At 52.8% G+C, this 13,391-nt stretch overlaps 1 protein-coding gene across 5 annotated transcripts in view; it reads right to left on the bottom strand.

Moving 5' to 3' along the window:
- The window catches only part of COL27A1 (collagen type XXVII alpha 1 chain), a 142,181-nt gene that overhangs the window by 69,888 nt on the left and 58,902 nt on the right, over positions 1 to 13,391 (bottom strand). For all 5 annotated transcript variants that reach the window (XR_012072200.1, XR_012072199.1, XM_072959987.1 and 2 more), the window contains 4 exons: positions 12,929 to 12,973; positions 4,979 to 5,032; positions 4,218 to 4,262; positions 885 to 938 (listed from right to left, as the gene is read on the bottom strand). Coding sequence is in view for 3 of the 5 variants with exons in the window: in XM_072959987.1 (XP_072816088.1) it covers positions 885 to 938; positions 4,218 to 4,262; positions 4,979 to 5,032; positions 12,929 to 12,973 (198 nt within the window). In the remaining 2 variants the exon portion in view is untranslated. The remainder of the gene's footprint in view (positions 1 to 884; positions 939 to 4,217; positions 4,263 to 4,978; positions 5,033 to 12,928; positions 12,974 to 13,391) is intronic.

Genomic DNA, 13,391 nt, shown 5'->3' with positions numbered 1-13,391 from the left:
AGAGGAAGAGGGAGCGCTGGCCAACATCTGGGCCTCGTTGACTGGCTGAGTGAGGTCCAGATGTGGCCACATGGTGCCGGACATCGGCAAAGAGGAGCCGGCCTTGGCAGGCTGCCTGGTTTCAACAGTCAGTCAGCCAGGCCAGATCCTTGGACGTGTCCTGAATGATCACCATTCTGTGCAGGACCCTAAGCCGAGCTCATCTGGGCCAGTCGGAGGCCCTATCCTAGGAAACCCGCCATCTGTCAGGGGGCTGAGCACAAATCCCCCTCAACCAGGGGAGAAGTATGCTGCCACAGGTGAGGGGCACTCAGAGGGGAAACGGCCACTCCTGAAGCAGACAGAGAAAATGGCAGCCATGTGGGGTTCTGGAAGGTGGGGCAGGGCTGGGCCGTGAACAGGCGGGGCGGAGGGTGTGCTGGGCGAGGCAGCAGTGTGTGCAAACCTGAGGTGTAGGGGGCAGGTCAGTGGGGCCGGAGCACAGGCCTGGGAGGGCAAGGGGCAGGAAAGAGTCAGAGGGGCCTGTGCACTGGGGGCCTGGGGGCCTGGGGGCTGGGGTGAGGAGCCAGCACTCCAGTCTTGGGGCAGCAGGGAGCCATGGCTGAGCTGGGAGCTCAGAGCAGAGCTAGGCCCTCAGAAGAACAATTCTGTGGCGGTGAGGAAGACAGATTGGGAGGGAAGAGGCTGGGGCCGGGGAATAACTCAGGAGGCCGTTATAAAGTCCAGGGAAGAGACAATGAGAGGGCAGATGAGTGATGGAGAAGACAGTACTGCGTGAGAGGAAGCCATCTTGCAGGTGGCCCCTGGCCCCTGATGGGCCCTGGGGAAAAAAAGAGCCAGAAAAGAGCAGAGCAGGGGGCAGGGGGTGAACCTGCTGCAATTACCTTGTCTCCTTGGAATCCGGTATCTCCTGACACACCTGGAACCCCTTGTTCACCCTAAATACACACCAGCAAAGAAGGTTACGATGGAGACCACAGTGGGTTCCGGAAGCCTCCCCCACATCAGACCCACTGGCAAGGTGCAGCCTTGCCGAGGTTGTTCCCAAAGTGGATCTGACCAGCAGCAGCCTTGGTAGAGAAAAGGGCAGTCCCCAACCCTGCCCCAGCCGGGAGGAGCCTGGGGGGCGGGGAGGCGGGCTGTGGGGACAGAGCCGGCCTGTGGCCTGTCCGCAGGTCTGCCTGGGGCTGCTCAGGTGGCTGAGAACTCCACTAACAGAAGCTACACTGCCCGATGTCACCCGGCCTTGCCTGGAGAACTGACCCTGCGGGTCAAAGGAACTGTGTCTTGATCCTTCAACCTCTTCCTCATCAACTGATGTCACACAGAGGAGCGTGCAGCCTGGACCGGGGCCCCACACCACAGTGGGTTCTGAGGCATTGCATCTGTTACTTGGTATTTTTCACCGCCAGATCTGTGAGCTGTCATTTCTTCCTTCTGTAGGAGTTTCTAAGCCTGCAGTATGCTTCAGTCTACTGCTAATTTGCTGCTTTTAATCAGCTATAGCATGAGAAACCAGCGCGCCTGGCTTGTTCAGACTACGTGTAAACAGCGAGTAAATGGGCCTCGAGTTAGGTCTGGGCGTTTCTTCTCCAGGATGACGCACTGCGTGGGCTTGGTGCCACTGATTCTGGCTGTCAGAGGGTTCCTCTACTCCCTCCCTATATTCAGCCACATCCTGGTAAATGAGCTGTCGTAGAACCAGATTGGAAGACGTTCTCCTTGGAGCTGGAACCATCACACACGGCCCTCATCAGTTCCAGGTTTCCATGTTGGTACATTGGCCCCAGGACTCAAGAAACATTCACAGCCCTGGGAGCAGTTGGAAGAATAGGAAGAAAAACCCAGGAAGAATGGGGAATCTTAGAGAATCCAGGTCATGCAGCTAAGGCCATGATCCAGCAGAACTTCCTTGGTAGAACAAAAGCCAGATTTCTTTTTTTAATTAAAAAAATTTTTTTAACTTACTTTGGTTTTTCCAATTTGGAAAATCTTGTATAATATCTCAGGGTTTTTAGGAACCACGGAACATTTTTTTTTTTAAATAGCCAAAGGAGGAGTAAGATGGTTTAAAAAAAAAATGTTCAAAGACATGTAAGAAATCAGGGCAATGGATCTGGAGAAAGCTGGGCCTGGAGCAGGACCCTTGGTTCCAGAATGCACTTCCACGTGGGGAGAGGGAGCCAGGTGGGTTGTAAGTGGGACTGAGGCCAGGCTGGGTCATGGACAGTCTGGGATTCTACACAGCATGACCACAGAACATCAAGGGGTGGCTCCATCATCCCAGGGGAGGGCTGGGGTGGGTGGGGTGAGGATGAAGAGGGGCTGATTGGAACCCAGCTCCCCACAGCCTTAATACCCCTCCCCAGCCAAAGGGGCAAAAAAGAGAATTTTTTTTCCTCTTTTCTTTGCATTTTTTCAACCCCAAAGACTTATTTGATTTTCCTAAGAACTCTGAGCAGAGAAATAATTTCCTCCTCTTTTTTTTTTTTTTTCCAGAGCTTTCACATCTCTAAATGCCCCAGGCATCACCAGTCAGCAAGCCTGCCGAGTTCTATGTAACACATTTATTTCCATGTTCCTGAAGAAACAGTGAGCTGGAGGCCAGCTCTGCAAAGGTCCTATAAAAAGCTCCCAGCCTACTCTATTTCCCCCACTTCCTTTCCCCTCATCCATGACTTCAACATTTCCAGAGTGCCGATGACTCAAACCACAGGGTAAACAGGTAGCGGTGGGGAAGCCCCCGCCTCCAGCAGAAAGCCCCTGCATCTCTAGAGGGAGGGCCATGGAAGAGGGGGCTTAGCAGCCAGCAGGGCAGGGCCAGAAGGCAGAGTGGCGGAGGCAGAGGGAGCTGCAGCTGGAGGCTTGGGCGTTACGGGAAGAGATGGGAGAGGTGGAAACAGATGGAGAAGACTGGGGCTAGAACTGCGCGGCCGGGTACCTAGGGGTGGGGGGTGGGTAAGACAATCTAGGGTGCCCATTTCAGCCCAGCGGCTCTAGTCTTCTAAGGATCCCAGGTCTGAGCTGGCTCCAATAGATCACCAAGTTTCCTTTGATGCATCTCTTTCCTCTTTGGGTCTGTTTCACCAGCTGTGAAATATAGGCATTGAAGGAGGTGACCTTGAAGGGCCTCATCAGCTCTGTCCTTCTGACTTCAGTCCTGTTCCGTGGTTGAGGGCTCTGTTGACAAGTGCTGGGTTCGAATCCTGATACTACTTACCAGTGGTGTGCACCCGACAAGCTTTCTATCTCATAGCGGGGTGGAATATGGATGGGTTAATCCCCGCAGAGCCCTCCAAGGGTGCTTAGCACTGGTACCTGCTCCTGTGCCTCACATTTAGAAGGACAGTCATCTGGAGACAGGTGCAGAGGGAGCCTGGCCCGGGAGCAGCTGAGTGGCTCCTATCTGCTCAGGCTTGTGGAAACTTGGATGCTGCGCGAAAGCTCTCCCACATCCCCTTGGGGAGCCTGGCGGGGAGGGCAGGAAGATGGCCAGAGGGCAGAGCACAGAAGCACTGCTCCCTGCAGCCCCTGTGTCTCTGTCACTCAGATGCTGCAGGGCCCAGGCCAGGTGCTGCCCCTCGCTGGGCCCCGAGGTTTCACCTACCCACCACAGCTCTGGTTTGGCACGGGGTCAGTTCAGCAGCAGGGCTGTAAGGGTGGCCTCCCGGTGGCAGCTGGGAGGAAAGCAGGTCAGGGTCTCAGAGGCCTGTCCTGGCTTTTCGGTTGCGTTTTCAGACTCCAGGAATGGGTTCCCAATTCCAATCCTGGCAGTTTGTGTGGATTCCTTTCCTCCTGTGCCTGGGAGGGGGTCTCTGGACCCCACATCACAACTGCCCTGGGACCTGTCATCTCAGCACCATGTCCCTCCATTCCCCATCCCCACCCTCTGTGTTCTTTGGCTTTGGCCTCAAAGCCCAGACACTGGCCTCAGCTTTGCTCTCCAAATTTGGAGATCTGCCTTGCCCTACCATCCACTCTGTGCCTCAACAGTCCCCTACGCTCTGTCGGCCAAGGTCTGCATGCCTCCAGAACCATCTGCCTGGGCCCCACCCAGAGTTACAAGGAAGAAGATGAAGAGTACAGATTCAGGGGGCCAGAGGGGAGGCACGTAGAGTGCAGGGGAGTGGACCTGGCGAGAAATCAGCAGCAGCGTCGAGGCGGAGAGGGTTCGCATGCAGATAAAACACAGTGCAATAAGGGAGTATTCAGATCACCTTATCACCTTTCAGTCCGGGTTCCCCCATGTTTCCCATCAGTCCCTGCAAGACAGAGGCCAGCGTTCAGCTGTGCGGGAGGCTCAAAGCCCCAGAAGTCAGGAGCCCTGGGGTAAACCCACTGGCTTGCTGCAAGAACCCATGCTGCATGCCCCAGCCCAGGACTCAGTTTTCTCATGAGTAAAAATGGACAATGAGCCCCACTCCAAAAGGCAATGGTGTGGATTGAAGGAATACGAGACAGGGCAGTTGACTGGTGAAGCACAGTGCTCTGGGCACACCCAGGGGAGAAGGGTGCTGATGGGGAGAGATGGGCTTAATGAGCCATGTCACAGGCTTGTTGGCCAAATGGGATCAGCCCTGGAACGTGGTCCTGGCAGTTTTAGTCCACCTTTCTCCTGCACACCCATCTCACTCAGGGATGTCCTGAGCTCAGTGGTTTGCCATTATAGTGTCTATGGCCCTGGTGATGTCCCCCACTGGACTTTCAGTGCCCTGAGGTCTGGAACCATGTCTGACTCATGCTCAGCTGGAGGACTGCTGTCCAATAAAGATGTCTGGCATAAATGACACGCAGATGGAGACCGGCTCTCAGGACTGAGAAGAACTGAGCCCTTGATCTACCGTGTTCCCAGAATCCCTCTGAGTGTCTCCCGCCTCCTCCCTCAGCAGAGCATTGGGGCATCCTTCCTTCCGGGCTGAAATGAGCCAGGGGGTGCCCGGCTAGGATGAGACCAGATTAAGGGATGGCTGTTGTTTACCTTCATGCCCTTGGGTCCTGGGTAGCCGATCGGACCCAATACTCCCATGTCGCCCTGGGAAGAGAAAGAGAAGAGGACACCATGAGAGGTGGCTCATAGGAGGCTGGTCTGGGGAGGATTCTGAGGACATGACCCCACTGGGTTGGTCTTATAATTAGGAATGTTCACCTCCACTGAAGTACTGGAGTCAGTTTCACATAGGTCCTCTCCCAAGTTCATTCCTTGATTGCTACCCCTCCCACCACTTCTTTCCATCTCATACTAGATTCTTTACATCCCATACTAGCTAAGGGACTCGAGGCATTTCACTGGACTTCTGTGGACCTCCATCTCCCTACCTATAAAATGCAGACAATGTTCCCTCGCCCCGAGAGCTGCTGTAAGGGTTAAATAAGCACACACAGAGGCTTTGAGGACTAGCTTAGTGAGGGGGAGGCACTTTCTGCTTCCAGAAACTGGATCATCTCCTCAGGACAGCAACCCAGAAGGAGTGGGGCTATCAATTACAGACACCCAAGTTGCAGACAGACGCTCTATGACACTAAGATCAGTGGGTAGATCCTGGACCACAGGTTGGAGACCCAGCATCAGATCAGATCAGACTGTTCAAGTTGGGAGCAGCAGAGTTCCTAGACTCTGGAGAGCCACGTCCCCTTCACAAGGAGCCCTTCACTGAGGGCTGGGGAAAGGCCGGGAGGTGTGCCTCTGTGCATCAAGGCCAGACTACCCTGACCCATCTCTCCTCTGCTACTCAACTCACTGCATGATTTCAGGGGCTAACCTCTCCATGCCTCAGTTTCCTCATCTAAAACAGGGACTAACACTTTGTACCTCCTAGAGTTGTTCGGAGAAGTAACTGACCAACACATATAAAAGACTTGGCACTATCTGGAAGCATTTTTGGTTTTTACATCTGAAGATGCTGCTGGCATCTGGTCGGTGGAGGCTCCATGATGAAGAGTTATCTGGCTCAAATGTCAATAGTGTTGAGGGTAGAAACTCTGGTTTAGAGTGCAGGACTGACTGGATTTTCTCTAAACAAGCTCACCCTCTTTCCCTGAAGTCTCCTTACTTCCTGTGCTCCCCTGTCTCCACTGCCCTCAGCCGTGGGGCCTCACATCGAGCCCATGCCAGGGAAAGGGGGCCCCTGAAGCACTCTCTTCTCTCCCTTTTCCATCCTCTGTGACTGATCTGAATGTCTGGCTTCTGTGTGAGCTCAAACAATGTGCTTGACCTCTCTGGGCCTCTGTTTCCCACATCTCTGAGTCAGGCTCCACGGAAGCCTCTGGCAAGTGCTCTGAAGCATCAAAGAAACAAAGGCTGCCCCAGGTGGCCAGGCTCAAGAATGGGTTCCTGTGGGAGCTGCCTGAAGACGTCTTGGAGGAAGGCCAGCAAAGAATGAAACATCCCTTGGAAGGGCCAAGGGGCCCAGGTGGTGGAATGCCCCCAGGAGAGAGACGGAGAGAGAGAGTTCACAGATCGCAGCGTGGCCTGGCTCAGGCAATGCCTCTTCTCACCCTCAACCCTCTGAACCTCAAGATCCCCACCTAACTGGGTCAAACCAAACCTAGTTGAGCCTTGCCAAGAAATTCTGCTTTCGGTTCCCATCAAGTAATCTTAAGAAAGGGAGGGTTCAGTTTAACACGTGCTAGTAGTGATATGGTAACACTGGCTGCTAGGCTCTCTGCTAAGCACTTTACAAGCCTCAACTCCGTGACTCTTCACGACAACCCTTAAGAGCCTGCTACTATCCCCATTTTACAGATGAGTAAACTGAGGCTCTGAAAGGCTAAGCTTGAGCAAATCACAGAGCTGGGCAGCGCTGGGATTCACACCAGGCGGTCTGTTCCCAGAACTTCTAAACAATTCTGAAGAATTCTTTCTTTGGAAAGAAGCCAGGGTCACTGGCCAGGGAGAGCTGGAGTGAAAGAAACTCAGCACCTCAGAGAAGAGCACTTCAGCAGGATGCTTTGGCTGCATCTTCTCTCTCCCTCTCTTTTCTTGGAGGAAGGGAGAAAGGGGTGGCCCGCCCAAATCCCCCGTGATGGACAAATAAACAGAGTAGGCCCTGCTGGCGCAGTTGGCTCCACCAAGGGCCCGGGCTTTGGGCAGAGGACCAGCCAGCAGCTCTGGGAACACAGGCTCCCTCTTCCCTGCTGCAGGCCTGAAGGCAGCTTTTTGTGCAAAGGCTGAATTCAGTACAGGCCCGACTGATGCCCATGTGGGACCACTGGGAGCTGTGGCATTACCACGCTGCTGGGCAGGGGCACCGCCTCTGAGGGCCTCTCCAAAGGGGTCTGTGTGTGGTGGGGGACAGGGGCTGGTGTGGGCAGCCCACCCAAGGAACCCGTGGCAAAGGAGGTCTGGCTGCAGGGCATATGGGGAGAAGGTGGCAGCTCACTTAGGGCAGGTCTTCCCCAGGTTGGCAGGACCCCCACTATAAAAGCAGTTGAGGGAGAACAGAGAAAACTCCAGGCCACTTTCTGCCCAGTACCAGTCTTCTCCATGCTCGACACTGTCATGGGCAGCTTGGCCAAGTGACACACAATAGCAGTTCCCACGAGAAGGAACAGTGAGTAATGCCCATAATCTGGAACCTGTCTCCACGTCTGCCTGAGCTCCCAGACGCTGCTCTACACTCTGTGCCCTTCATCTCGCCGACTCCCACCAAGAACACAACCAACCAGCCACATCCGTGACCACTGCAAGAGCTCCTACTGTGTTCCAGTCACCACTCCCCACACTCCCAAGTCTCGTCAGTCCTCGCCAGCAGGCGCTTAGCTGTGCCAGGAGCAGCGTTGCTGTTTGGAAGCTCATCAACCACTCACAGCAACCCCAAGTGGTCAGCACCATCACGAGTGCCCTTCCACTTCACAGATGAGAAGACCGAGGCTCAGAGTCAGGTGACACAACCTACTCAAGGCTAAGCAATACCTAGGGGACACAGGCAGGACCAGAACAGGTCTGTCTGTCTGTCTGGCCCCACAGTCCATGCTCACAAGCCCAGGGTCCACTCTCTTTACTCCAATAAAGGACCCAAGGAGGCCTTTCCTGGTTGCTGTCACTCATAAGTGACAGGACACGAAGACAGGCTTGAGATTCAAAAACAGGCAAGAGGTCCTCTCCCCCAGCCCCTCCCAGCTTCCACGTGCCAGCAGGCATCTGGGGACCCCTGAAAGCAAACCTGGGGGGGCTCCCAGTGCCCATCCTCATGATGGCCGTGATGGCAGCACCTCCCTCCCTCCCTTGCACAAGTCTTACCTTCCTGCCCTGCTGTCCCCTGTAGCTATGCCACCCTGGGCCCCTGTTTCCTACACCCAGGGTGCTCCGCCCTGAGCTTACATTGTCAACGCCCATTGGTCCTCCGCCCATAGTACCAGCAGCAAGTCCCCGTCCCACAGGCCAGGCCAGACCCCTGCCATCTGGTCTGAGCCTGATGTGGCTTTTGCTCATGGCCTGTTCCACATCGACTATCGACATGGGTGCCCACGTGGCCACCACCTGCCCCAGGCCCCAGAGGAGGTGCTCACTAAAAGTGGCTTAACCAGTGGGTGAGAAAGAAGCCTGCACACTCGCATTTACAAACCCTCCCAGGAAAAATCTGGCCTCATTCCCCAGAACTGCCTTTTAAGGCAACAAAGACTCTTAGGGATGGGGACCTGGGGGCTGGAGTCAGTCCTGGCTCCTGTGTGGTCTTAATAAGCACCATCTCTCCCACAGAACTGCCTCTGGCCCTACCCAGTCCACACTTTCACACATCTGCTGTCTCCATTCAGCACAGAAGTCGCATGGAGCTGGGTGTGTGGTGCAGCCGTAAAGTGCACGAGCTGTGAACATAGGCCCAGGTACAACTTAACAGCTGTGTGACTCTGAGCAGGTGCTTCAGCCTCTCTGAGCGTCGGTTTCCTTAAGCGTACAATTGTAAGACACTTTCTACCCTCAGAGGCTTGCTGTGATAATTAAATACTTAGCACAGGACCCAGCACGTGAGGGTTGGGTAAATGTCAGCTAATGGGGTTCCTGACCTCACTTCATAGACAAAGAAGCAAAGCCAGATAATCATTTAGTGACAAAACATGGTGGATTTGTCCCTATATCCCACATGCTGGGACTTGGCCAGATCACATATTCTTTAGGTCTCATTAAATGAAGGAGCCAAAATTCCCTGTGTCAATAAAAAAGACAGAAATTGTCTTTGTTGAGCAGATTCGGAAATCAGGCACACTTTTCTGGAGGGCCAGCCAAAGGGTTTCAGTTACGCAAAGGGGGCTGCTTCAAGGCAGTCTCATCTCTGAGGCTTATGGGATCAGGGTCACACAGGTCTGGGTTGCAAGTCCCTAGCTAGTGACCTCGGGCCCAGCCTCCCCATCTGGGTGACCAGGCTGCTGTCATCCACCTCAAGCATCTTAAGGCTCCCAGCCTAATGCGTGTCAAGCACATGCAGAACAGACAGAAGTTCCGTAAATGTTAACTGTCCTCTCCAGCCCTTCCTCCCGCCTGCAAGGACTCAGGGGACAGGGGACGTTTCAGCTTCAGTCTGCACGCAAATTGCTTCAGCTGAGTAGACAGAAAGCATTGAATAAATCTGAATCTCCACTAAAATGATTATCAGCACGTGGAATTCCCATTTGCTCAGCTAAAAAAAACCCACATCCTCTGGAAAACCGTAGGTGACTCACAATCCCTCTTCCCCTTAGCTCCTGGTTAGAAAATTCCTTTCCTCTCCAACTCTTAGGGGAGACAATTTTTTCCCAGGCACAGAAGCTGCTGTTCCCAAAAACCCAGGGTGGGAGTGGACTGCGTGCCTTGGGTAGGAGAGGGCACTGGCTTGAAGAGCAGTGCTGATTTGGTGAGGGCTCAGGTCCAGCCCTGTAACTCCCACCCCCCAGGCACAAGGTAAAAGGGAATGTCACTTTGGCACCAAAGGGAATTTAAAAACAGGGGGAATTCAGGCTGAAAGTGGTCAGAGAAAGACACGGGGCAAGAGGTGGGCATCAGCTCGTTGGAAAGGGGCATGAGGAGGGGGCGCAGGGCCTGAGAAATGCAGGAATGCCCGGGACTCGCCCCCAGCTCAGGCCGCTCAGAAGAGGGGCAGGAAGAGGACTGCCCTGGACTAGGAGTTGGGAGACATGGCCCCCGATCATGCCTCCATCCTCTCCTGCTTTGCGTGTGACCTTGACCGAGCGCCTCGATATGCCCATCTGCCCAGTGGGATTCTCCAAAGAGATACTGCACATATGGTTGCCAGATTGAGTGAATAAAAACACAGGATGCCCAGTTAAAGTCTGAATGTCAAATAAACAATCAAACAGAAAATATTTTAGTATAAATGTGTTTTAAATACTGTGTCTGAAATTCAGATTTTACTAGGCATCTTTTATTTTATCTGGCAGCCCTAACTGTGCAGAGCAAAGGGGAGCATCGGTGGGAAGGAGCTTTGTAAAGAGTCAGGAGGCCTGAAGGCTGTGATGGCATAGTCTGAGTGTCCAGAATCTGCATGCATTCGGCCAAGCAATATTCTTGCCCCTCTCAGGATCCAACCTAGTGGACGCCAACAATGACAAATAGGAGCGTGGGCCAAGGATGACAGCCAAGGTACGTAAACATTCCTGCAGAAAAGCTTTGGGGATGGGGATCATATAGCCTGAAGAAAGAGCCTTGGGAAGAACAAACAACAACCATCTTTACATCTTGAACCACCTCCCCCAGGGGTAGGGAGAGGAGTGGGGTTCACTGCACAGGAAAACCTCGCACAATGAGAGCTTTGTGAAAGCGGATGGGACTTTCACAGGAGGGAGCTCCCAACACCAGGGTGTTCGAGCTGGAGTTTAATGATCATATGACCAAGACACTCCAGAAGGGACTCCCACTGAGCTTAGAGAAAGTTGGACTAAAAGACTTCTGAGAGCCTCATAAAGTCAGATTCTCTAACATGCATTGCATGTCTCTTTTTCCAGAGCATTTAGGTCAGTGCCTTGTGTCAAAAAAGGTGTTCAGCAAAGGACATCAGGGCTGACAAATGTATGACTCATGTGTTGACACTTCCTTGTCCCAAACCAAGGCAGACATCACCAGTCAATCACAGCACTCTGTCCCATTAAATTCCACTGTGACTTTCAACTCCTACTCATGCAGCAACCCAGATGACTGCTACCAGGCATAAAATATCTTACGTGTGTGTGTAAAATGATGATGATGATGATGATGATGATAATTATTTATTGACAGCAATTAACTTATCTATTAACTTATTAATAAATAATAGCAAAAATTTATTATTATTAAATATATTATTATTACAAGTAGCACTTCTTGAGCATTTACTATGTGCTAGGCACTTTACATGTACTAGCTTCTTTTTTTCTCCTGAGTCTTTCAGCTCTTTATTGTCAAAGCTTATCTTTTTTTTTAATTGAAGTATAGTCAGTTCACAATGTTATGTCTGTACTAGCTTCTTTAAATCTCACAAAACTCCTCCAAATTAGGCACTAATATCCCCACTTTACAGATGAAGAAATTGAGGCACAGGGTGGGTTAAGAAATTTGCTCAGAATTGTAATTCAATGAGTGGTAGAGCTAGGATTTGAACCCAGGTGATCCGGTTTCAGGGACTGCCCTCTTCGCCATGGGACTGGACTGGACTGGGTATACCCATGGTCTGAACAGAAGCCGGCACAAAGAACCCATCTCACAGAATGGATCCCCAAGGCTCAGGGAGTGAGGCCACAACTGAAGACCACAGAGCCAGGAGGAGGTGAGGCCAGGGTTCGGATGCAGGTTGCTCCGACCTCCACCCCTCCCTGACCTGGTTCTGCTCCCACCCAACATTGGCAGGAGACACTCCCAATGGGAGCCTCTGGGCCCTCTTCCCAGGATGGGTCTCCCCGGAATAAGGGGGCTTTCAATTCTCCCAGGGCCTTCTCCAGCCTCCTTCTCGATAGAATTTATTGGCACAGTTGCTGGAGTAGCCAAAGCTGGCAGCCCATTTGTCAAATTAGGGACCAGTCTACTTGTGTGAACCCTCCAGGCTCAAACCCCAGGAGGAATGACCCAAAGGACATAGCAGAGGGGCATCAGACCCTTGACGAAGCTCCCAGAGTCACTTTCCAGGCTCAGGCCTGTCACTGGCCCTGGGGGCTGGGCCCAAGGTCAAGCTCACCCTCTGAATGCCCAGGGGAGACCCTGGTTTTGGCTAATAGCACCACTCCACAAGGCCTACCCCAACATGGATAGAGTCAGAGGTCAGACTGCTTCCCACCTCCCTGTGTCCAGACCTCTCTCAGTCCCGGACACATCAGGAGATAGTAACAATAAATAATATTTTAAAATAACTATTTTCTGCTAATTGCACATTTACTGAGTACCAGAACTTACACCAAAGATATGCCTCATTTAATCCTCACAACCACCCCAAGAGGATTCTACCATCATCCCCATTTTATAGATGAGGAACTAAGACTCAGAGAAGGCAAGTGACTTGGTCTAGGTCACACAGCTAGGATGTGGCAGAACTGTGACTTGAACTCGGTGGTCTGGCTCCAAAGTCAGTTCTCTGTAAAGGATGGAGGCCCAGAGCCTCAGCTCCTCTGCCAGCCACTTCCTTCCTCTGGGCCTGAAGCACCTTACCTGTCCAATGGGCACGCTACCACCTGCCTAGACCTTTTGCAGAGCGATGGACAGGCAGCAGGTGTGAAAGTACATGGCAGTCTCATGCTACAAGCACCCATTCCCATTTAACTAATAAAGAATGAGGCTCAGAGAAGGTAGGTAATCCACCTAAGGTCACACAGCAGGGTTTTCCTCCCTCAGCACCCTGCCCAGACCGGTCTGTCCTGCTCCCCCAGCTCCTCCTGGGGTTTGATGAGAGAGGGGCCTTTTCAGGAGGACTCACGGCTGGCTCCCCACACTCTGCCCCTAGTCCTCCCCCTCTCCAGGCATCTGTGTACTTACAATGAGGCCCGGGACTCCTGGGGGCCCTGGTAGGCCCAGTTCTCCCTGCAAATAGAGAGAAACCAAAGTGGTTACTTGCTCTATCTCCCTCCAGGCGACTCCCTCCACGCCATCCTCCACATGGGCACCTGGCGGAATCCTTCAGAGCTGACCTTTCCCTGTTCCTGATTCTCCTAAGCCTGGCCTGGAATTTGAATGAGACTCTTCCCCCTCTGCCATCACTTTTCACAGCTATAAAATGAGGAGGTTAGATTTCCAAATCCAGTATCTTCCGATTGTAGATGTGAGAGAACGGGCAGAATCCTGATCATGGTAACACAGACGTGTAGGGTGCCTACCCCGTGCATTTCACTTCACTCTCGCTGAACAGACGGCAGCATTGAGACTCCAAAGCTTAAGAAATTTTCCCAAGGTCAAGTGCGAGGAAACAACAGAGTAATGAGGGCTCCAAGATGAGAGCCAC

This window comes from Vicugna pacos, chromosome 4, assembly GCF_048564905.1.
Source record: "Vicugna pacos chromosome 4, VicPac4, whole genome shotgun sequence".
Taxonomy (NCBI): domain Eukaryota; kingdom Metazoa; phylum Chordata; class Mammalia; order Artiodactyla; family Camelidae; genus Vicugna; species Vicugna pacos.
This window is presented reverse-complemented; position numbering and strand designations above follow the sequence as displayed.